The sequence below is a fragment of the Microcebus murinus genome, chromosome 2 (genome assembly GCF_040939455.1).
Source record: "Microcebus murinus isolate Inina chromosome 2, M.murinus_Inina_mat1.0, whole genome shotgun sequence".
In the NCBI taxonomy this organism is placed as follows: Eukaryota; Metazoa; Chordata; class Mammalia; order Primates; family Cheirogaleidae; genus Microcebus; species Microcebus murinus.
Window position 1 is genome coordinate 2600561 of NC_134105.1, and position 25835 is coordinate 2626395.

General features: G+C 41.8%; 1 protein-coding gene across 1 annotated transcript in view; it reads right to left on the bottom strand.

The window, feature by feature from the left end:
- DNAJC11 (DnaJ heat shock protein family (Hsp40) member C11) overlaps positions 1–24781 on the bottom strand; it is a 66373-nt gene extending 41592 nt beyond the window's left edge. Inside the window, exons 1-3 of the mRNA XM_012791517.2 lie at positions 24658–24781; positions 3890–4019; positions 1478–1551 (exon numbers count right to left, since the gene is read on the bottom strand). Of these exons, the coding sequence (XP_012646971.1) occupies positions 1478–1551; positions 3890–4019; positions 24658–24729 (276 nt within the window). The 5' untranslated portion in view covers positions 24730–24781. The remainder of the gene's footprint in view (positions 1–1477; positions 1552–3889; positions 4020–24657) is intronic.
- Between the last annotated feature and the right edge of the window lie 1054 nt (positions 24782–25835).

The window sequence follows — 25835 nt, forward strand, 5'->3', positions numbered from 1 at the left end:
TACAACAGGATCTATTTTCCTTTCTGGATGAGAAAATGCTAAGCTTTTAGATTCAGCATTTAGCTATAATGAACTAATAACACTGTTCAGTGATAGGAGGCCCTGCTACTTCCACCAAGCCGGAGGCCACAGACCCACTGCCTGCTGGAGCCAAGAGGGTGTGTGGATGAGTGAAGGGCCAGATGTGACACAACAGGGCATGGTGGGGACTGGGAAGACCTGGCCAGGCCTGGCCAGCCCAGCCCAGTCTAAAGGGCAGGGGCTCCTCAGATCCAGTGTTGCCAGATCCTCCCATGTTTCAACTGGATTTTCACACAAAACCTCCCAAATTTTAAATGTCAGCAACTACAATCCATTGTGTGGGGCACTCAAAACATGGCTATGGGCAGAACGTGGTCGGTCCACAAGCCACCAACATAAAGCAGTGGAAAGGAAGAATCGGGCCCTATTTTGCTTCTCTTCCACTCCTTATCTGAAGGCCTTCAGAAAGTTTTCATGGTAAATTGGAAGAGTCAGGCACACATGCTTGAGATGAAACACCACAAGAACTTCAAGGGAAATCTTAAATGATGAAAATAGTAACTTAATGAGAGTCAATTCAATGTTATTAACAGACGACCAAAACTTCTTGGGCATCAGAACCAAGTTTCTTCAATTCCTATATATTCCTGCAGCAATTCAGCATTTTAGAACTAATTTTCATACTCATTTTTCAGATAACATGGAGGCACCAGCAGCCCAGTGACTTGCCCAAGGCTCTGCTGCTAGTCAGTGGCAGAGTGAAAGAAAACAAACTGAATTTTAGTGATTGTTCGTACACAGCAGCACTGTCCAAGGCAAACTATTTCATAGATACTTGCTATATATTTTGTTTCCCTCATTATATTTGACAACGTTCTAACATTATAGTACCTTAGAACCAGAAAGGTCATTATAGACAACGTAATCTAGCAGCTCTCAACTTATCTCTGCTTCTGTTTTGTTCACACGCCTGACACATTCCCAGAAGCACAGACATGCATAACACATTCCCAGCAGCACACGTACGGCAGCATTTCCTGGACACAGCTACTCATAATCACGGTGGAGGGAGAGGCACAGCACTGTGGAGGGTGGAAGGGAAGTGTGTGTGTAGGCAGAATTGGCCCCTTGAAGGAATCTCCCATCAACACCCTGCCCCGCCTACTCCCACCCCATTCTGAGTACTGGTTAAAAATTACCAGCATAATCCTTCCCTCTTCCTTTTCACTTGACAGATTAGGAAACTAAGGACAAGTCAGACAACTGACTTGCCCAAGCACACAGAGTTCAAAGTGGCAAAGCCAAGTCTAGAACTCTACCTCTAAAAGTATAATACAAGGCAAGGAAGGGGACTCCCAATATCTTCAAATATTCTCAAAGACATTATCACAGATTGCAGGGTGTTGGGGGTTGTTTAATGACTTTTCTGGGATACCAGAAGCACAGTTTCTCTTACCTCCCATCCTTCCATTTCCAGTCCTCTCTTCCCATATATATCATAGATGGCCCTGGTTTGGGGGTCACTAAGCACTGCAAATTAAAAACCAAACATGTTTACAAAGTACAAAACCCACCTTTCAGTCCTTTCTGAAAACACTGACAACAGCATCATCAGGTAAGTCTTGTCTCTTGTTCTCCCTGTCCAATCACAACCTTCTTAGAGACCCTCTTCATTTCTTGTGTGTCTTTACTGCTAATTCTTTTTCTTTCTTTCTTTTTTTATTTTAGCGTATTATGGGGGTACAAGTGTTAAGGTTACTTACATTGTCCATGCCCCCTCTCCCCCCTTGAATATGCTAATTGTTTTTCTGATCCAGCCTAGGATGTGTTTAAAGGTGACTATGAAGAAAAGTCGGATTGTCTCCATGTCTAAGCTACTCTTAACCATAAGGTACAGGTATAAGGTGTACAAGGTACACCATGCAGGAAGCTGCACTAGCTCTTGTATCACTGAAGGACAGTTGAATTTATAAATAAAAGAATTTAAGTTCCTGCCACAGTGTATAAAAGCACACTGGCTTGAAACTGTTGATTCCAGTTTCTAAAGAAGCTTAATCTAAAACTAGGGACAGGAACTGATACTAGAAAAACATGATTTATTATTCACTCTACAGAGTTTTATTAATTCAAAAGACAATCTATATATTTTTTGTAAACTTTTCCTCTTTATTTGTAAATCATTTTTTCCCCTTGCTTTCTTTCCTTTTAGAGATGGGTCAGGCTAGATTCAAACTCCTGGCCTCAAGTGATCCTTCTGCCTCAGTCTCCCAAGTAGCTGGGATTATAGGCATAGGCCACCATGTCCGGCTGTTTGTAAATCATTTTAAAAGACAAACACCTCTCACAATGGTGTTAACTGAAAGTACATCACAAAAAGATTTCTCAGTAAGGGTGAGAGCTATTTAAAGGACACCCAAACTGCACTTGAACATCAGCAGTGAGGCCAAGGGTCGTTATCTTCCTCCTCTACCCTACCAACTTCTGTTAAGACCTTTGCATTTCTTCTCCCCTGAGAGTTCCCATACATTTTTAGGCCTAATTAAAAAATGATGTAAATGATTCTATCCATATTCAAATCTAATGGGGAAGAAAGAAATGCTGACCATTGGAAAAATGTGGGAGCCAGACTTCTGGAGTTAATCTTTAGGATTTAATAAAGGATTATTTATTCACTATTTTACTGTGGTCTTCTTTTAGGCTAAACTCAATGAGGCTGAGTCTGCTGTTGTAGCATTTTCACAAGAATTGGTAGGGTTTTTCAGTTAACTCCCCAAATCTCCAAAACAATACAAGCCAGCTACGTGGATAATTTAGACAATAGGAAAATTAATGCAGCTGTTTAGTCAACAGAATACAATAAAAGGAACAGGTTTTTGGTGATGTGCACCACATAACTGGTTTGAACAGAGTTAAATTTGGTAATACAACACCAACTGAACACATTTATCAGGCACTAGAGCCTGATTTTTACTGGTCATTAAAATCTAACTTTTCGATAAAACCATAAAGTGAAATACACTATAAGCTATTATGTCTACAGTGAGACATCTCTATGACTTTGCAAAGAAACACATTATTATCTAATTTTTGGTTTGTCTAAGAGCAAATCAAATGGTTCTGGAATAAATAGCTTATTTTACTTTATATATCCTAAGAATGATTTATTTTTAATTTGTATTTTTGAATTGCAGGAAATTTACCATTTTAACCATTTTAAAGTGTATAATTCAAAAGCATTTAAATACATTTACAATGTTGTATAACCATCATCACTATCTATTTCCAGAACTTTTCATCATCTCAAACAGAAATTCAGCATTCATTAGCGACTTTAGTATTTTATAAACAAATATACCACAAAATTTTCTTATATAAGTATAAAAATGTAAATTGCTTGGTTCTGTTTCCTACTAGCCTTCTTAACATTTTCTTTCTTTTGTAAGAACCTTTGTTTGACTGAATGCTACAGAACCAATAAAATCACTTTCAGATGGAAAAAAATGTCCTTGTATCTTCTCACAAAAAAGAGAACAAAGAAAGCTTGCCTGTAACGATCAGCCTTTTACTTCTAAGAGCTCCCTTTAGAAGAAGAAAACTGGTAAACGGTATAAAGCTTGAGTATTCCCCAGCAGCTGAGACTCTGGTCTATCACTTCGCCTGGACTCTTGTTTTCTACTTACTAGACACATATTGATTTCCAAAGCAAAATACTACTCTTTCAAAGGACCCTGTCAGTAAAAAGTAGTAAACTAACCACCTCTTTATACACCTCTAAGGACTCTCTTTCTCTATCCTCTACAAATCAAGTCTCTTAAAAATCGAATATCTGCTACCAGGATGTTTCCACTGAGCCAAGCCCCACACTGACCTTCATAAGCCTGGTGGACAAGGTTAAACAGTCGTTCCGCTTGTGATTTGAGCTCTGGGTCTCTGTGCTTGTCCGGATGGTAAAGCATACACAGCCTCCGGTAGGCAGCTTTTAGCTCTTCACAAGAGGCCTAAAGAAAGAAAAATTCAATTAGAGAATAATCAATGCTACTTAAACATTATCATTATCAGAATCAGCCTTGAAATGGGACCCCATCAGCCACATTCCAACATGCGTGTATTCTCCATACAGGATATAATGAAGTTATGCCTTATTACCTCAATAAGGTCTCGTTTTTTTTTTGCAGTGTTAAAGTGATCAATTATGTACATCAATAGTGACTGTGTTCTGCTGGGAAATGCTATCAGATGGAGTGAAAGCTTGTGTCTCTAGACTGGCTCAGTGTGTTCTGAGCTGAAACGAAAATGTCACCGAGACCCGCTAACTCTTTAACCTAAGTTATTTGAAGTAAATCATGCCAAGGCACTCTCAACAGAGAATACGTTCAGGAAGAGAAAAGCTACACATACCATTAGACAGAAATGACATCCATTTAATGACTTAAATAAATATGAATCCTTGAAAATCCAAGACCAATAAAATTGTTAAAGCCAACATATTCATAGAGGCTCCAATTCAACCTCTAATTCAAAAAGGCAGCACATAAAGTGGCAAAAATGCTTCATTAACCTATAGTAACCGACCCTCTCCCCAACCCCAAAAGCCCCTTCCCAACACACAAACTCTCCAATTCTCCTAAGCAGCCAAATTGAAGGGGAAAAAACGCACCGTACTACCAGCACAGATGACACAAAGAGCAGAATGAGCTCCAGGTGTGTTTCAACCACACAGAAAGGAGGGAGGAGGAGCAATGGCAAAATCCTACATTCTCCTTGGCCTGCCTTACAGCCACCAAGAAGTTCTTAGAAACAGAATCGCTCAGAGGCCCTAGGAACACTGTGTGGTCTACTTGGCTGGCCCCTCAGGTCTGGTTTTGGGAAGTATCATGTTTGAGTTTAGAGACCATTTTGGTCTATCAGAGGTGATGTTGAATGGATAGCTCTATCCAAATGGTATGTTAAGTAAAAAACACTTTATTTTGGGAGGCAACCCCGCCATTTTGACAACTGAGGTACATTTCTGGGTCACTGACAACATGCCAGAGGAGTAGAATGGGTCCAGGTCCCCAGAGAGGATGCTAAGGATTGATGGTGCTCTAGGATCAGCTCCTGGAACACGGATCCTCAAGGAAAGAAGTCACAGAGACACAAATAGCCCAGGGACCAAGATCACCAAGGAAAGCATTCCTCTATATTTCTCTATCATCTCCACAATTTTTGAGTATGTTTCAATTCCAGGACTAATGGGTTTTTTTTTTCACCAAGAAAAAAGGTAAAACTTTACTTTAGTAATCCTTTTTGGCATGAAATTTAAACATTTTCTACAGGATTAAGTTATTGAGATGCTAGAAAACCAGGAAATCTGTGCAAGTTTCCCAGAAGCTCTAGTAAGACAGTAAATGTGACTGGAAGGACAGGCAGACGAGAATGGCCTGTGGTCACACTGGGGGCGGGGGTGTCCACCCTCAGGTCCTGCTCCCCACCTCTCCCCATGCCAGCCCCAGCCTCCTCTGGGAGCAGGAGCTTGTGTGGATGACCTCCAAGAGCCTCCCAGCTCTAAGTGACATGACGCTGTTATTCAGAAAAGAAACGGCACACCCGAGCCCCTCAGCCATCCTCGAAACCAGGCCGCAGAGAGCTTCCTGCACGTTTGGACAGAGGCACCTCTGCTTCAACTGCTTTTTAAATCAGGAGCTCCTTGAAGGTTTCCATTACCTATTCCATCAGGAAAGGCTCATGGATCTTGCTGACTGCACGTCCCCTTTGCCTCCAAGAATTAGGTAGACTTCTGCCCCACTCGACTGCTAATCTCTCGCTTCCACCTTCTCTTTGGTGAGGCTTTTGGGAAATGCACTATTGAACAATCGCCTGCCTTCCTCCCTTCTAAGCGTGTGGGTACCCATGTGGTTCACTCTGTGGTCATACACCAACCTTCCAGTTTGGTGGTCAAGAATGCAGGTTTTGGAGTCAAATGGCCTGTGTTTGCATACTGGCTCTGCACTTCCCAGGTTGTGGCTCTGGGCAAGTGAGCTTTCTCATCTGTAAAAGGGGAGAACAACACCTCCCAGGGATGGCATGAGAGTGAATGAGACAGTGACTATAAAGGGCTTCACACAGTGCCCAACACGCAGCAAAAATGTACAAATCATAGCTCTTTTACAACCTTTATTTCCTCATTTGAAAACTGTGGACAATAAAGCCTCCCTCTGAGGTACTGTGAGGCATAATTGAGATACTGTAAGTAGGAATGCTTAGCAATGCCTTGCACACAGTAGGAACGTAACCACTGTAGCTATTATTACCATCACAATTCAATTTCAATGTCCCTTTGGCAGTATGAATACTAAAACTAGAACAATTCAGAGAGAGAGCACCTCCTGGTACAAGGATAACAGGAACATTCATTCATGAAGTTGGCCTGTTTGTGAAAATTCAATGATCTGTGTGCTTCTGAGATGACCATTTTTCAGTAAAAATACAAAACTCCCTAGAAGAGATGGGCCTCAATATTTCCATCTCAGCATTCTCTCTTTTTTCTTATTTGTGCTGGAGTTTTTTCCCTGCCAACTTTAATTACGCAATGCATTTCTTCCTGCACTTACCAATATACCACCTGTACCAAACTCCAGTGTTTTAAACATAAATAACGGGAAAATAAAATATATCTTCTCCAGGCCGGGTGTGGTGGCTCATGCCTATAAATCTTAGCACTCTGGGAGGCTGAGGTGGGAGGATCGCTCAAGCTCAGGAGTTTGAAACCAGCCTGAGCAAGAGTGAGACCCTGTCTCTACTAAAAATACAAAGAAATTAATTGGCCAATTAAAAATATATATAAAAAATTAGCCAGGCATGGTGGTGCATGCCTGTAGTCCCAGCTACTTGGGAGGCTGAGGCAGTAGGACTGCTTGAGCCCAGGAGTTTGAGGTTGCTGTGAGCTAGGCTGACGCCACAGCACTCTAGCCCGGGCAACAGAGTGAGACTCTGTCTCAAAACAAAAAAACAGAAAAAAAAAAAAATATCTTCTCCAGGTAAGTTTACTTAAGTGACAATGTAAAAGAGTCTTGTTCTTTCTTAAACAGCCAATACTAATAATTATTTTCTTTCTGCAAATTTTAATTATTCTTTCCTATATCACATAAAAGTTACGAGCATAGGATTAGACAGATTTGACTGTCTCTAGGTTAGAATGCTATTTCCTGGTTATTAAAGTTAAACTAGATGACAAGAGAGTAGAATATGTAGTCTGCAAGACTTTCTTTAATCATATTAATAAATGGCTTAATATGTTATTGATTAAGTAATGGAAATGAGAAGTTTCATTTTTAATGAATGTTATATTCAATAAGTTAAATTGGGCCTTTCATCATAACTGAAGAGCTAAGGTTACTGGTTCGATATTTCATAAATGATAATCTTTTTCACTATCATAAAAATACTGATATAATTTCAAAATGTAATGAGATATTAAGAATGATACCTAAAGTTGCATACTTATTTCTAAAATTCTACAATAAACCTAAGGGACATATCTTGCTTTTTCTATAAAGTTTCATCATCTCAATCATCTAGTTATATTTTCATAGGATAGACTATATATTAGGCCACAAATTAAGTCTCAATAGATATTAAAAGACTGTTATCATACAAAATGTCTTCTACTACCATAACAGGATGAAGTTAAAAATCAGTAATAGAAGGAAAACTGCAAAATTCACAAATTTGTGGAAATTAAACAATACACTCACTCTTCTGTTTTTTTTTTTTTTGTTTTTTTTTTTGAGACAGAGTCTCACTCTATTGTCCAGGCTAAGTGCCATGGTGCAAGCCTAGCTCACAGCAACCTCAAACTCCTAGGCTCAAGTGATCCTCCTGCCTCAGCCTCCCAAGTAGCTGAGACTACAGGCATGTGCCACTATGCCCGGGTAATTTTATATATATATATTTTTTCAGTTGTCCAGCTAATTGCTTTCTATTTTTTTAGTAGAGACGGGGTCTCACTCTTGCTCAGGCTGATCTCGAACTCCTGAGCTTGAGCAATCCGCCCTGCCTTGCCCTCCCAGAGTGCTAGGATTACAGGCATAAGCCACCACGCCCAGCCAACAATACACTCTTAAACAACCAATGGATCAAAGAAGAAATCATAAGCAAGACAGGAACATACTTAGACACAAATGAAAATACAACATACCAAAACTTATGGAATGAAGCATGAAATTTATATCTGTAAATGTCTACATGAAAACATAAGAAAGATCTAAAATCAATAACTGGCTGGGCACAGTGGTTCACACCTGTAATCCCAGTGCTTTGAGAGGCCAAGGCAGGAGAACTAGTTGAGGCCAGGAGTTGGAGACCAGCCTGGGCAACACAGCAGTACTCCATCTCTACAAAAAATTTAAAAATTAGTGGGGTGTGGTGGTACACACCTGTAGTCCTATCTACTCAGGAGGCTAAGGCAGAAAGATCATTAGAGACCAGGAGTTCAAGGCTGCAAGTAAGCTATGATCGTGCCATTGCACTCCAGTCTGGGTGACAGACTGGACTGAGAGCCTATCTCTTAAATATATATATATATATATATATATATATATATATTTAAGGTTTTTTATTTGAGACAGAGTCTCACTCCGTTGCCCAGGGTAGAGTGCCGTGGTGTCAACCTAGCTCACAGCAACCTCAAACTCCTGGGCTCAAGCAATCCTCCTGCCTCTGCCTCCTGGGTAGCTAGGACTACAAGCATGCGCCATGGTGCCTGGCTAATTTTTTTTTTCTTTCTATTTTTAGTTGTTTGGCTAATTTCTTTCTATTTATAGTAGAGATGGAGTCTGGATCTTGCTCAGGCTGGTCTCAAAATCCCGAGCTCAAGCAATCCTCCCGCTTCGGCCTCTCACAGTGCTAGGATTACAGGCGTGAGCCACTGAGCCTGACCTTAAATAAATAAAAAAAAAAAAAAAAAAAAAAAAAAAAAAAACTAGAAAAAGAACAAACTACCTCCCAAGACTGAATCATGAAGAAACAGAAAATCTGAATAGGCCTATAACAAGTAAGGAGATTGAATCAGTAATCAAAAACCTCCCGACAAAGAAAAACCCTTGACTTCATGGCTTCACTGGTGATTCCTACCAAATATTTAAAAAACACTGATTCTTCTCAAATTTTTCCAAAAAATTGAAGAGGAGGGAACACTTCCAAACTCATTCTATGAGGCCAGTATTACCTTGACACCATTGCCAAAGACACCACAAGAAAATCATGGACTAACAAACTATGAACAATGATGCAAAAATCCTCAAGAAAACATCAGCAAACAAACTCAGCAGAAAATTACAAGGAATATTCACCATGGCCAAGTGGGATTTATTCCTGGAATGTGAGGGTAGTTCAACATATGAAAATAAATCAACATAATATACCATATTAACATAATGAAGAGGGGGAGAACCCACATGATCATCTCAATTGATACAGAAAAAACCATCTGGCAGAACCTAATATCCTTTTTTTTTTTGAGACAGAGTCTCACTTTGTTGCCCAGGCTAGAGTGAGTGCCGTGGCATTAGCCTGGCTCACAGCAACCTCAATCTCCCGGGCTCAGCGATCCTACTGCCTCAGCCTCCCGAGTAGCTGGGACTACAGGCATGCGCCACCATGCCCGGCTAATTTTTTTTTGTATATATATTTTTAGTTGGTCAATTAATTTATTTCTATTTTTGGTAGAGACAGGGTCTCGCTCAGGCTGGTTTCGAACTCCTGACCTTGAGCAATCCGCCCGCCTCGGTCTCCCAAAGTGCTAGGATTACAGGCGTGAGCCACCACGCCCGGCTCTAATATCCTTTTATAATAAAAACACTCAACAAACTAGGAATCAAAGGAAAATACTTCAATTTAATATGAAAAACTCACAGTGAATATCATATTCAGTGGTGAAAGACTGAAAAACTTTTCCTCGAATATCAAGAACAAGGTATGGATGTCTGTTTTTGCGACGTCTATTCAACTTTCAGTAGGAAGTTCTAGCAGAACAATTAGGCAAGAAAAATAAAAGCATTAAAATTGGAAAGGATGAAATAAAAATATCTCTGTTCTCAGATGATACGATCTTATATATCCCTAGAGAATCCACAAAAAAAACCTGTTGGAACGAAAAAACAAATTCAGCAAAGTAGCAGGATACAAAGTCAACACACAAAAACAAGTTGCATTTCTATATGCTAACAATGAACAACCTGAAAAGGAAGTTAAGAAAATAGTCCCATTTACAATAGCATGGAAAAAAGAATAAAATACTTATGAATTAACTTAACCAAGGAGGTAAAAGACTTGTACAATGAAAACTACAAAACACTGTTGAAAGAAATTAAAGACATAAATAAATGAAAAAAATCCTATGTTCAAGGACTGGAAGATCTAATATTAAATTGTCAACACTACGTAAAACAATCTACAGATTCAATACAATCCCTATCAAAATCTAAATGATGTTTTTTGTAGGAATGGAAAAGCTGATCCTCAAACTCATATGAAATTTCAAGAGGGACCATGAAAAGCCAAAATAATCTTGAAAAAGAACTAAGTTGGAGAACTCACACTATCTTACTGCAAAACTTACTATAAAGCTATGGTAATCAAAAGTGTGATATTGACATAAAGATAGACATATAAACCAATGAAATACAGACCCCAGAAATAAATCCTTGCATATATAGTCAGATGATTTTTGACAAGAATGACAGAACCATTCAATTGTGAAAGGGCAGTCTTTTCAACAAACGCTTTCTGGAGAACTGGATGTCCACATGTAAAAGGATGAAGTTACCTAAGAATATACATAAAAATTAACTCAAAATGGATCAGAGACCTAAACGTAAGAGTAAAACTATAAAATTCTTAGAAAAAAACATATGAGAAAAGCTTTATGACATTGGATTTGGCCATGATTCTTGGATATGGCAACTAAGGCACAAGGAACAAAAGAGAAAAAAACATTGATGCTGATATAAATCACTTTCTAATTAAAAAAAGAAATAAAAATTAAAAAAAAGAGAAAAAACAAATTAGACTTCATGAAAATTAAAAACTTTTGTGCATCACAGGACGGTATCAACAAAGTAAAAAGGCAACCCACGAAATGGGAGAAAATATATTGCAAATATATCTGATACGAGATTAATATCTAGAACAGAGAGCTCCTAAAACTCAACAGAAAAGCAAACCTAATTCAAAAACAGGCAAAGGCTTTTAATAGACATTTTTCCAGAAAAGACATACAGATGGCCAGTAAGCACACGAAAATATGTTCAGTATCACTAATCATTAGGGAAATATAAATCAAAACCATGAGATGTCACCTCACGCTCATGAGGATGGCAAACAACAACAACAAAACAAAACAGAAAATAACAAGTGTTGGCCAGGATGCAGGGAAATTGGAACCCAGAATTCTACACTCAGCCAACTATTTATTAAATATAAAGTTAGAATATAAGAACACTTTGAGATACACAAAGTTTAAGACATTTTTCCTCCCAACCAACCTTTATAAGGGAAACTACTGGAGGCTGAACTCCACCAAAATAAGGAAGAAAACCAAGAAAGAAAAAGGTATAGGATACAGAAAAGAGGAGACCAACCCTGGAAAATAGTCCCAGGAAGATGGTGATGGGAAAACCTACAGTGACATTTGTTTAGCAGGCCTAGCAACCAATTTGGCATAGAGACTTCTGGAAGAAATGCCCCAGGAAAAAAATGGAACTGATGGATTACTCGATATATTTGTGTTCAGAGGAATATTAGAAGTCTGTTGAGAAGTTGGAGAAGAACTAGTGATAGACACATAGAAATATAAAAAATGAAGCTATGTGGTAGCTCTGTATGTGTAAACAGGCTTTCTCATCTGGTGGGCTTCTCAGCAAAATGCTTGGGAGGAGACCCAGAAGTCTCATTTGGTGGTCTTCTCTCTTTGAAAGGTTAGTTTCTTCAGGGAAGAGCCCAGAGAACAAATGGAAAAAGCTGGAAGTCACACCTACAGGGTGTAAAATTCTACTTCTTCACATTTTTGTTCAGGGCGTGCCCCTCCTGCGTCTACTGTCTAGGCTCTGAGGACCCTCTGGTTTAATTTCTTCAGAGAATAAACCTCCTGTCTCCTGGCTGGCCAGCCTGCAGCACTCTCATGAGCAGCACTCTTACGAGCACTGAGAACTACCATTCATTAAAAAACCCAAAACTGGTCAGGCACGGTGGCTCACGTCTCTAATCCTAGCACTCTGGGAGGCTGAGGCGGGCAGATCGTTTGAGCTCAGGAGTTCGAGACCAGCCTGAGCCAGAGTGAGACCCTATCTCTACTAAAAATAGAAAGGAAATTACTGGACAAGTAAAAATAAATAGAAATAAATAACATAAATAAATAAATATATATATATATAAAATTAGCCAGGCATGGTGGCGCATGCCTGTAGTCTCAGCTACTTGTGAGGCTGAGGCAGGAGGATCACTTGAGCCTAGGAGTCTGAGGTTGCTGATTTCAACTATGCTGACGCCATGGAACTCTAGCCCAGGCAACAGAGTGAGACTATGTCTCAAAAAACTCCAAAACTTTATCAACATGGTGGGGGGGGGTGGAGACAGAAAAGGGGGGGAAGGAGGGAGGGAGGGAGGGAGAGGGGAGACCCTCATTTATTTACTAGCGAGGGCGCCCATTTGTCCATATACTTATTTGCATTTTAGATTTCTTTTATTAAATAATCTATTCATTTCCTTTATATTGTTTTCCTATTAGTGTATTCATCTTTTTGATTTCTAAGAACTCCTTACATTAAAAATGTGAACCTCCTAACAAATAAATATCTTGCAAATTTCTTTTTTAGTCTTTCACAATACTTTCTAGGTTTTAGTTTTTTTCTTTTAAAAAACACGATTCCCATCTTTACAGAGTCAAATTTATCAACTATCTCTTTTCTGATTTCTGCTGTGATGTCAGACTTAGAAAAGTCTCCTGACTCTAATTTCATTATACTTCCTTCCCCTAAACTATTAAGAATCGAAGAAGTTCAACTATTTAAATTCTAGTGATAGGCCGGGCGCTGTGGCTCACGCCTGTAATCCTAGCTCTTGGGAGGCCGAGGCGGGCGAATTGCTCAAGGTCAGGAGTTCAAAACCAGCCTGAGCAAGAGCGAGACCCCGTCTCTACTATAAACAGAAAGAAATTAATTGGCCAACTGATATATATATATAAAAAAAAAAAAATTAGCCGGGCATAGTGGCACATGCCTGTAGTCCCAGCTACTCGGGAGGCTGAGGCAGAAGGATCACTCGAGCCCAGGAGTTTGAGGTTGCTGTGAGCTAGGCTGACGCCACGGCACTCACTCTAGCCTGGACAACAAAGTGAGACTCTGTCTCAAAAAAAAAAAAAAAAATAAATAAATTCTAGTGATGGAGACCATCTTTGGAATCAACCTGATGGCACATATTCTAAGAGTATACTGCCACTCTGTTTTGATTTTCTATCTTCATTTAACAAAGTAAGCTAACATGTGTGAGGTTTATCAGTATGTCTACACTGTGACCGCACTGGTCAGGATGGGCTAGATCAGGGTTCTTAAAGTATGGTCTGGAGCACCCCAGGAATACCTGAGACCCTTTCAGGGGCTCCACAAGGTCAAAACTATTTTTACAATAATACTAAACTGCTATTTTCCTTTTTCACTCTCATTCACTCATAAGTGTACAGTGGGATCTTCTTGAGGCTACATGATGTGATATCGTTGTTCCAATGGTCAATAGAATATGTGTATGTGTGTCTCATGTTTTCTAGAAATTTCTAAGGTACAAGTTTATGGTATAAATATAAGAGTTTTCAGAGATTAATCCAATTAACTCTTCAGTTCTGTTACAGTGTTCTTATTACCTTTGGTTATACCTGATATGACATCTGTGTATCTGTAACCTCACTACTGTCCAACATAGTTATTTTGAAATCCTTACGTTTTCCTTGTGCCTAAACTAAAATACAAGTACTTGTCTTGTGTTATAACAATATTTTATCAATTACTCGGTTTTAATTTCTATTATAATTAAATCTCGATAGTTACAATCCACATAAACAAAAGCTCTTTGGGATCCTCAATAATTTAAGAATGTAAGGGGGTCCTGACACCAAAAAGCTTCAGAACTGCTGGGCTAGATGATACTGTGGTAACAAACAACCCAAAGATGCCAAAAGTTTATTTCTCCCTCACTTTACATGTCCATCTCAGGTCAGCTAGTACTCTGCTCGGCAATGTCCTCAGGTCCCCGCTGACAGAGCAGTCACCCTTTGGAACCGCTACCAATCACCAAAGCAGAGGGAAGAATATGGGACTCTCTCGCTCACACTGGCATTTAGATGCTTGGGCCTGGAAGTGACACACATCACTCCCACTCACACTAGTGGTTAGAACTAGTCACACGGCCTCACCCAACCACTAGGGGACCAGGAAGTACAGTAAGTGCCACCTGTGCCAGGCAAGTGAAGAGCCTCTGGTTTGGTGTACAGCACTTACACCTACCGAGATGATGATACTTTGAAGGCTGAAAAGAACACACAAGTAATAACTTAATAATACCTCATACTTATATTCACTTTGAGAATACTAAAGCCATGAGGCTTTTTGTTACCGAAGCCTATATTTTCAAACTCAAACTGCCAAGCTATTATCTACATTACTGAATTTCAGCAACTAAGTCTCCACAGACTATATTCTGTTGGATTTGGGGAAGTTTGCCTGATTACCACAATTGAAGATCCATTATTGTCCATATGTTCCACAATAATCTGATTGAAATAAATGGCACCAACTAATAAAAATCTGTAATTTTGTATGATAGTTGGTGCTCATACACTTTAAAGGAAAAAGACCTCAGAGCTAATGAACACCAAGTTCATTGCACGGGTACTTTGTGCTGAGTAAGAGCTGTTTCATGGAGAAAAGGGGTGTCACATATTATTTGTTGTCATTTAGTAGATATTGATTATACTAAGAGGCTAAGCTATTCACTTATCAAGCATTAAAAAGCAACCACTTAACTGGACCTGGTAAAAAATTTCTACTTCATTTTGTAAAGATTTCAACTATGCAGCCTGAAGCTTTACGTGATAAAATCTCTTTCACAGTCTCATCATATTTTGATGCCATTTTTACTGCTCAAAATGGCCTTTTTCCCTTTTCATTTACATGTGGAACAGCTTTGGAAGGCCTGGAAATAAGCTCCTGTCCATAGAGTTCATCCTCAAACAGTAACAGACCCCAGCGATGTAGATGGAATCACCCTACAACATCAAGCATGGTGTAGACTATACTAACTCATTCTGACTGATCTTTGCAAGGAACATTTCAAGTAAAATAGGATTTAAAGTGAGATTAACCTATATTTACTGTAAAAATTCAGCTCTATTTAACTGACACACACACACACACAACGGTATAAAAGTGTATCTGACCCATCTGAAACTTATTTTCTTTTACAAACATCATTAATGGTATTAGTGCAAAAGATGGTTAACAAGCAACCTTTTCCCACTGTAACCAAGAAACACAAGAGGAAGACAATCAATTTCTGCCAGATGAAAAGGACAAGCCCAACAAGGGAAAAGCCACTGTTGCACATTCTAGCACGATCGATACCCATAGTCTTGGACTGAGTCTCCACAGGCTTCCCTCACTCTGGGGCCTGAGCACAAAGGCCTGTGTTTTAATTTGCTCTTCCTTTTGTGCCCGACTTCAGACAATTTTCACAAGTGAAAATTTAACTGCTAAGTAATAAATTCCTTCCAATAATAAATTCCTCTAGAATAACTGATTTGCCAAACCTGCAATGGGTTCCTCAAGAATACAAGTAGTTCATAAAGTAAAATGTACCTGGACAAGGTGAGTATGGCATTAGCAAATACTTAGCACTTCAATTGGTAAGTTCACTGAATGTCCACTGGCTTTAGGAACCACTGGAGATACAAAAGAAATACAACATGGTCCCTGCCCTCAAAAAGATTACAAATAGATGTGCAGTTTCCCCCCTTCTAGAAACCCCATATACAAATGGATTTAACTAAACAATATAAAACAGAAATGCTAATATTAATGGTGCAGCAATAAGTTCAGGGCAGTAAGAATGTGAAGAAAACTTCACAGCGTCAGTGAGACCTAAATGGGAACACATAAGGTGGATTGTGATTTGCTTTGGGTGTCCAAGAAAGGCTGAGGCAATTCAGGAGAAAATACCCCAAGGAAGGAGGCTGGTATTGGGGACAGAAAGACAGAACACTGACCAAACTGGCAAGAGTAAAGGCATGTAAGTGGCAGGGAATAGGCAAGAAGCTGATTTGGACATCTGCCCAGCTGCTCATTAATTCAGCAAACATTGTCAAGTACCTGGTATGTGCCTGGCACTGTGTGGGGGATATAACAGTGAACCTCACATTCCCTGAGCACCTGGGGCTTCCTTTGCGGTGGGAGAAGGTAGAACATCGCCACTGAGTAGACAGAAAATATACAAAACATCTTATTTATAGGGGGGTTTAAAAATAGAGACAGAGTTTCACCCTTACCCAAGAAACAAGAGGAGGCCATACAATGTTTCTTGGTAGAGAAATAATGTACCGAGTACTGTTTGTTAATATTAATTTGGTACAGCTTGACTAAAACAGACAAAAGCCCAAACCAGAGAGACTTGAAGGAAACGGCAGTAGAAATTCAGGGATTATAGGAGTGGCCAGCAGTGTAGAAGTTGAAACAGAAATGAAGGGATCAGAATCTGAAGTACTGAGAGGCTTCACAGATCTACGGGACAATTAAACTACGATTTAGCTCAGTACAGAAAGTTAAATAGAGATGAAGCATTAAAGAGCATTCCAGGGTTTTTGGCTCGACTGTATGCATAGGGGGAAATTGGGAGGTAGTCAGGGGAGGAGGAAATGAATTTAAGCACCTAGGCATAGTGTCTGGAAGGCAGACAGAGATGCAGGGCTGATGCAAGAGCCAAGGAAGTGAGGACTGAACCTTGGGAAACGACTCTCTAAGGACAGAAACGAGCAACAGGCAAGGTGAAAAATGAAGACTGAGAGCATCATAGAAGCAAAGAAGACTTCAAGTAGTCAATGGTCTCACAAACACATCTGCAGCAGCTAACAAAATAATTCTACTGACATTTCCTTATTTAATACTCACAAAATGTCTTGAGAGTGGTATGAGAATCCCTATTTCACAGATAAAAATCCAGGCTGGGTGCAGTGGCTCACGCCTGTAACTCTAGCACTCTGGGAGGTTGAGGTGGGAGGATCGCTTGAGCCCAGGAGTTTGGGACCAGTCTGAGCAAGAGCGAGACCCCATCTCTACAAAAAATAGAAAAATTAGCTGGGCACGGTGGCACATGCCTGTAGTCCCAGCTGCTTGGGGGGTTGAGGCAGGAGGATCGATGGAGCCCAGGAGTTTGAGGCTGCAGTGAGCTATGATGATGCCACTGCACTTTACCTGGGTGACAGAATGAGACCCTGTCTGGGGAAGAAAAAAAAAAGAAAAAGTCAAACTCAGACCTGACTCCAGAGGCTGAGCTCTTTAAAGCCACTGTTTTCACAAAGCTTCACCATGGTCTCTGGCCATTTCAAATCACCAGCAACAAATGCTCATTGGTGCTTTCACATGCAAGGTGCAGGCTAAGTGGTTTCAGCTGTCCTTCTCCCCAAATACTAAAAACAAGGAGGAGGCACATCACCTTTAAGGTTTACTGGACAGAGGGGGAATCATATCCTCCAACATATATCTCTGCAGAAATAACAGAAATGGGCTAAAAGAGCAGAAATTCTGATTCCTGATCAGGCCTTTCCAAGGGCTTAGGAAATATTTTCCTATCAGTGTACAACTTTGTTTTCATTATTTTTCCTGGTCACATCCATGCATTTATTTGGTGCTCATGAGGCACAACAGTACACAAAAAGGCCAGAGTCTCTAGAAACAAGCTCCAGAGTTCCTTTTGAACTTTTGTCAGAATTGTTGGCTCAGATCCTATCTTCACATCAAGAACTTGGTTTATTTTTCCCTAAAACCTGACCATATATTTTCTCTTGTTCATGTCCATCTGTTATATCCAGCTCATGCATGCAGACTTCTCCTGTTTGATCCCTTCTGGCTTGGCATTTTACTACTGAAGCATCTTCTGGCCTCTGCAAACTAAGGGTGGAATATTGTACACTCATAACATGCAGAACGTGCACAAGTGGTTCTGACAGTCTGTGAGCCAAACAGGAATCAAGCCATCAGGCTCTGTCTTGGAGGAGGCTTCACTCCAGGGTACAGGCTTCTTCCAGGCAGTGGGATCTGTGTAACGTGTGCACCACATCAGTGGTGATAATGCAGCAATATTCCCAATGGTCTTCTGTTTAAAACATGTGTGCCCCCTTTAAAAGATGTAGGCTATTTTATTTTGTTTATTTAGGTTAGTTTTCTTATACCCTTTCTTGAACAAGGCAGGGTATAAATAAATTAAAATGAAAGTTTAATAAAAGCAAACACTAAAATCCTACAGCCAAGCAAAACCTGATGTTCTCATGTCCTGGATTTTCTTTTCCATTGTTTTATTAATAAACTCACAGCAAATACAAAAGCTTTCAATTAAATTCTTTTTAAGAAAGAAAAAAAGAGGTATTTTGGTAGATAATGTAAAATTAGAGCATTAAAATTTCAAGAAGCAATTGTTTGAAATGCCCAAAGCAGAAAGATAATAACTGGCTTACAGTTCATTAAAGAAACACATCTTAAAATCTAACCTCACGTTGTTTGCTAACTACATTATAAGATGACACTGGAACTGGCTGGGCCAGTTCTCCCTCCCCACCTACAGGCAGCCTCCCGACAACCTACTGCCCACTCCCAATTGCTGGCCCCTACAGAGTTGAGAGCCCACAACTGTATCTGAGGGTCCTGCTCTGCCTTTACCCCAGACACCCCTTTTTTGGATTGCCAGAACTTGCATCCTACTCCCATGCTTAGCCCCAACATCAAGGAAAGCTCCCAAAACCCAAGTCAACTCTGCAGGAAGCACTGTTCTCATAGATAACTGTCCTTTGAAGAAAATAAACTCAGCATTTTGAACAGGAATCCATAACCTAATGTTTAGCATAAATTCTGATACTACGTTTTTTAGTAAGACAATACATGAATAGCAAATTTAGCCAGGATGAAGCACACCAAGGCTTTCTATGTACATGTATGTCATTTTTACATAAGCAAAACTTCATACCTATCAAAATCCAAGAAATAACAGTAAGTATTAACTGAATACTTATACTAGGCACTTTATCTATATCCTCACCACATAGCCACATGTCATCCTGGCCTGTGGCAAGCAAATGCTTAGGACATTATTATCTGTTACCTAAATTTCCCCAGTAAAGAAAACAAGGAGCAGATAGCCTGGAGGCATTAAACTCCCACAGGAGTGAAAAACGGAATTTGAATACAGGACTCTCTGGATGCGAAGCCCTACAAAGAGGCCTCCCTCAACCCTCTCATTTACTATGAAGTGCTGTTGCCTCCATTCTGCAGGCAAGCAAGAAAAGACTCTGACAGGTTAAATGACTTGTTCAAGATCACTCAAGTGAGAGTCAGCATGGGCTGAAATTCCTGTTCCTCATCTTCTTGGTTTAGGAGACACCCTAAGGAATGTGGTCATCTGCTTAAGTCCTGTTTTAGACAACCAAGGCTGAACCCTATGTGCCCAACGCACACACTTAACTGGGGTTATTGTTATGAATATCAAACTTTGAATAAAGCATAGAAGATGGGAAACTCATTGAAGGAAATGACTCTCAGACCAATCTTTATTTCCCTCATTAAAACCAAATTAAGGCCAGGCGAGGTGGCTCACCCCTGTAATCCTATCACTCTGGGAGGCCGAGGATCGCTCAACGTCAGGAGTTCGAAACCAGCCCGAGCAAGAGTGAGACACCCCTCCCCCGTCTCTACTAAAAAATATAAAGAAATTAATTGGCCAAGTAAATATATATATATATATATATATATATATAAAAATTAGCTGGGCATGGTGGCACATGCCTGTAGTCCCAGCTATTCGGGAGGCTGAGGCAGGAGGATCGCTTGAGCCCAGGAGTTTGAGGTTGCTATGAGGTAGGCTGACGCCATGGCACTCTAGCCCGGGCAACAGAGTGAGACTCTATCTCAGGAAAACAAAAAAACAAAAAACCAAATTAACTGCCCATGAGGGTTGATAAGCAAACAATGAACCAATAGACATATGTCTCACTGCTTCAGAGCTCTGAGTGTGCACCTGGCTCAGCTGAACCTTTTACAACTCAATTTTGGCAGATAGCAGAGTTGTCCTGGTTGGGGGTATGGGGCAGTCTGGTGCCTCTTCTTTTGTGGGTGATTTTGACCCACGGTCAATCCTGAGAGTGACTAGTGGACCTTCCTCTACTGCTCTAGCCCTTTCTTTCCATCTGCAGTGCAAACTCAAATGTTAAGTCTCATTCCGTGGCTGTAACCTGTAGCCCGAGCAACCCAGACAACTGGGTTCATTCCATGGAAGGAACTGAAATGCAGGGTCTTGGGGAAAACATTTTACTAGTAGTTGATACTCCTGTACTTGTAGTTTTATGGCTGCTCTTGAAAGATGAAGACTCTAGATCCCTGACCTCCGCACATGGACTACTGTATTTATTAACATGGACAAAACTTTTATTTATTAACAACTTCATTTTTTACTTTAACATTTTATAAACACTGCTGAGTAACATGCTGTAGAAAATGAACTTCTTTCAAAGGCATCAGGGCATTGATAAACTAGGAATCAGAGTCAATTATCTAGGAATAAATTAGGTTTAAAAGTGTCAATTAAGGCCGGGCGTGGTGGCTCACACCTGTAACCCTAGCACTCTGGGAGGCCAAGGCGGGAGGATCGCTCAAGCTCAGGAGTTCGAAACCAGCCTGATCAATAGTGAGACCTTGTCTATTAAAAATAGAAAGAAATTAATTGGCCAACTAACGATATATAGAAAAAATTAGCCGGGCATGGTGGCACATGCCTGTAGCCCCAGCTACTCGGGAGGCTGAGGCAGAAGGATTGCTTGAGCTCAGGAGTCTGAGGTTGCTATGAGCTAGGCTGACGCCACAGCACTCTAGCCTGGGCAACAGAGTGAGACTCTGTCTCAAAAAAAAGTGTCAATTAAAATTTCTATAAAAAGTATGAGAATTGGGAAAATTTAACTCTGATGTACTGTTAAGGAATCTTTTTTCCAAATAAATTTTAGAAAATCATCCTGGAAATCTCAGATGAGTTAGATTTTAGGCACCACATAATGCACCTAACAACACTAAACCAGAAAGCCAACCTGGTTTCCACCTGGTGTGGCCGGTTAATGATAAATTACTCCCTCCCCTTAGTGTGAGGCAGGTAAGGCAGATGATGGCTCCACTCTGTAAATAAGAAATCTATAACACTAGAGGAAGGGAATCATTAAAGATCACAAGAGTTTTGTTTACAGCAGAATTTGGTGGTCCTGTCTAGCTGCCTGCTTCACTTTCTAGAATACAAATTTAAGGGGACATTTTAAAGTTTTCAACCTGAGAGATTCTTAAGTTGATTTCTGACATTTCTACGTCACTCCAATTGGATAACCCTATTATGTTTATAATTTTGAAGTAGAATTCCTTGGTTTTGTCTTCAGTTGCTTCCATTTCAGATTTCTTTTCTTTTTCTTTTTTGAGACAGGGTAGCTGTGTTGCCCAGGCTGGAGCTCAGTGGCCTGATCACAACTCACTGTAACCTCAAATTCCTGGGCTTAAGCCATCCAGCCACCTCAGCCTTCCAAGTAGCTAGGACTATAGGTGTACACCACCATGCCCAGCTAATTTTTTAAATTTTTTGTAAAGATGGGGTCTCACTACATTGCCCAGACCAGTTTCAAGGGATCTTCCCATCTCAGCCTCCCAAAGCACTGGTATTACAGGTGTGAGGCCCCATGCTCACCCTCCGTTTGAGATGTCTAAGGAAAAGTCTCTGAACTCTACTGAACATTGAGAGTTCTGAAGATACTCTTTTGAAGGTACTTTCAGGTACCAACGGGAAGAGGACCTTGCCTCTCGCAGTTATAATTAAATGGAAGCTAGCTCTAGAACTGACAGCAAACACATAAACAGGTATTATGTATTCTTCTAACCACACACGCAAGAATTATGATTACTTCTACTTTTTCCTACAACTAAATCATGTTATTTCAACTTCAAATTTGATTTCACACACAAAAAAGTTCTAGTAAATATCAAGTCCAGACATCACCTTCAGAGCTTCTAGTGGAATCCTGGGACAGAAAATGGGCATACCACACCTGATGATGACACTGAGCAGAGTTTGTTGACAAAGGCAACACAAAGTGACTTAAGCGAGAGGGTATGTTTCATAAAGATTTAACCTATAGCCCATAAATATGGGAAGTGCCTTGGCTTACTGGGAGAAGTAAAAATTTTTTATAAGAAATATTTCTTCGGCTTCCATCCCCGAGTCCAATAGCAACGACAGGCCCTAAAATTCAAGCAGTTTCAAGGTATACTTTTGACAAATGTTTACCTAGGACTTCAGCTACGCCTATCCTTCTAGATCTTTTTGGTCTGCTGCTGCCTAAACTTCAGTAAGCCTGATAAATGGCTGCTCAATTCCTGATAACCCAGACTAACTGTAAATGAGTGGTAAGAAAGGCTGGTTTCAGAAAGACTGGCTTCATTTACTGTTTGGCTTCCAAGAATTGGAAAAAACTTAAAGAACTACTAGCCAGGCTGTGTTTGGTAGCTCATGGCTGTAATCCCAGCACTTTGGAAGGCCGAGGCAAGAGGACTGCTTGAGAACAGGAGACCGGCCCGGGCAACAGAGTAAGACCTTGCTTGTCTTTACAAAAAATTTAAAAACCAAATTAGACGGGTGTGGTGGCACTTGCCTATAGTCCCAGCTATTCAGGAGGCTGGGGTGGGAGGATCACTTGAGCTCAGGAAGTTTGAGGCTACAGTGAGCTATGATTGAGTGGCGCTCCAGCCTGGGCGACAGAGAAGCTGTCTCTTAAAACAAAAACAAACCCCAAAACAACTAACCAGACATCTTCATTCAAAGGGAAAGAGACTGACTGAAGGTTAAAGAAGTGATTTGCCCAAAGCCTTACGGTTGATTAGTTACAAACTGAGAACAAGATCCTCCAGGTGCCCTACAGCAGCCTAACAAGATCTCCTTTTCCCCCAAATATTTCACTGGACGTTTTCATGATATAACGACTCATACATTTGAGAAATTTTTATGTGGGGTGCACAAAGATACAGTACCAGAACCAGCAGCTTTGCAGCCTGAGGACTAGTAAGGTAAGGTGGGAGAATAGTATAGAGCTCAAGAGCTTGGGCTCCTGAGTCAGACTGCTCAGGCTTTTGCATTCTAGTGGTGTGACTTTAGATAAGCTCATCTCTCCACAGTTTCTTCAACTATAAATCGAGGACTATCAAACCTACCTTAAGGGCTGTTGTGAGAATTAAGCAACAACATAAAGTGTTCACTCAGTACGGTGGCCCTACACAAAGTAAGCACTCAAAAAGAATGTTATTAATAGTTACTGTTAACACCATACAGACCAATATTTACTGACAACATACACTGGACCAGCTTCGCTTAGGCTAGAAAAACTTGGATAGCTTCGATCACCACTGGAAAACCTGAGAGATGGAATTAGAGATTCTCCGGCTGGGCTGAAAAGTCTGGACCCAGCAGGCTAGAGATAAACGACCCACTTTATGACCTGACCTTGGAAGCCTTCCTGACCTTCACACCGATCTCAACTCCCAACTAGTCATCAAGACAGGAAATGTACTGGGGCCCCGCTATGTGCCAGACTACGTGAGACGCTTGCGCATTATCTTTATTTGGTGAGGAAACAAGATACGAGCACTTGGTATGAATGCTGAAGCCACTGTTAGGGCACCATTTCTTTCTTGGCCTAGGACTTCTTCCCAGTCTGTGGCCTCGAGTCGAGGCTGTACGTCTTGAAGGCTCTACCTTTACGTTTCTGGACAGCAGCTAAGGAGAATGCAGGCAGGCAGGAGACGCGTGCCTCAGGGGCTAGACTCATTTCAAAGGTAGGACGTCCCCACGAAAGGTTCGGGGACTGGACAGAGTCTTGGGGAAGTTCCCTGGTGGCCGTGACCTTGGTGGTCAAGACTCAGTTTGCCATCGTGCTGTCCGCAAGCGGTGACACAGGCCCTCAGCCAGGGCGGGTATGTGAGCCGAGCGCGGTACCGGGTTCCGGGGGACTGGGGATCCCTCTCGGGTAGTCTCCTGGGGGCCCCTGTTTCCTCCTGTGGGTGTGGGGACCTCTGGCACTGCCTGGACAGAGCGCACGCGGCGCACCGGCCGCCGAGAGCAGGAGCAGAGGCCAACCCCAGCACCCAGGGCGAGAGGGTCCGGACGGTGGGGACGGCTCCGTCGGCCAGCAGGCGTGCACGTCGGCGGGGTCACGCGGCCTCTCCAGCCGGCTCGGGCCGCCTGTGGCGGGGTCGGGGCCGTCACCCCCAGCCCGGCCCTCCCCAACGACCTGGCGTGGCCTCAGCCCCGACAGCGTCCCGCCGCAGGCCTCACCTCCCTGCGCACGTTCAGCAACGAGTAATAGTCTTCATTGTCCAGCTCCTCCTCGCTCAAGGCCGTCGCCATCTTCGCAACCTTTCACCCCGCCAAACCGGCAAGGCCGTGCCCAAGAGGGCCCGGCGATCCACAGCCGGGCGGCGCGGGCCGGCCCGGCTGCGCCACAGCGGCCCCTGGCGGCCCGGAGCCGCCCGTGCCAGGCAGGCGCGCGCCCGCGCGGTGCGCCCCCGCGCGGCTGAGGCCGGTACACTGCATCCGGGTGGCCACGCTGTGCCCTCCACGTGCTGCCCACGGGCCCGCGCGCGGCGAGGCTGCGCACCCGGGCCTGAGCCCCAACCCTAGGCCCTTTCCTGAGCTAGGAAGGGAAACTTTAAAGTCGGATCTGGGGAAGAAGCGCGCGGTGCCCCCGGGGCAGGACGCATCCAGATCCCAGACGGGCTGTCTCCACCCGCCCACCAGAGCCCTGCCGGCTCTGTGGCCCCACTTGCTGACTTCTGTTTGCACAGATAACCTGCAAAATGAGATTTGTCCCTCTCCCCATTATCTTTTCCGTCGGCCATCCTGAATCCTCACCGCCCAGAGAAGGGGCCTTCCTCATCTTAGTTATTTAGTGTTGCCCTAAATTTAGGGGCGCCTGTCCATCTTTTCTGCTGCTTAAATGACGAGGCCGTACTCCCTCCTTTGGTTCCTAATATAATTGTCTCTGACAGGCGTGTGCACCTACGGCCCCTACCCCTGAGCCGCTCTTCTGTAAATTTCTTTCTTGTAATTTAACGGTGGAGTCTAATTGATTTCAACCTGGTGCCTGCTGTTTGGTGCATTATTAAAGATGTCTTGGTTAAAATTACCTAAATAATTTAAATGACTTTGAAATGGTGCCATTGTCAAGAGAAGGTGGGCAGCAGCCCATACTGTTGCCACCTGTTTGGTTCTTGCTGCCCAGTCCCAATTCTCAGGAACCTTTGTTGTTCCTTTACTAGCCAGCAGTCCAGAACCATCCCTGTTGCCCTTCGTAAGCAGGTCTCCTGGGAAGCTGCAAACACCTGTCAGTGGGTGTGAGAAGTTGATTTCATTCTCTTTGTAATTTTTAGCCAGATGTGCACCATCTGGGCCCATGTATCGTTTCTTCCAAGTTGCCCTGTCCTCTTAGGATCCTTTGGCATGAGATGCTTAGG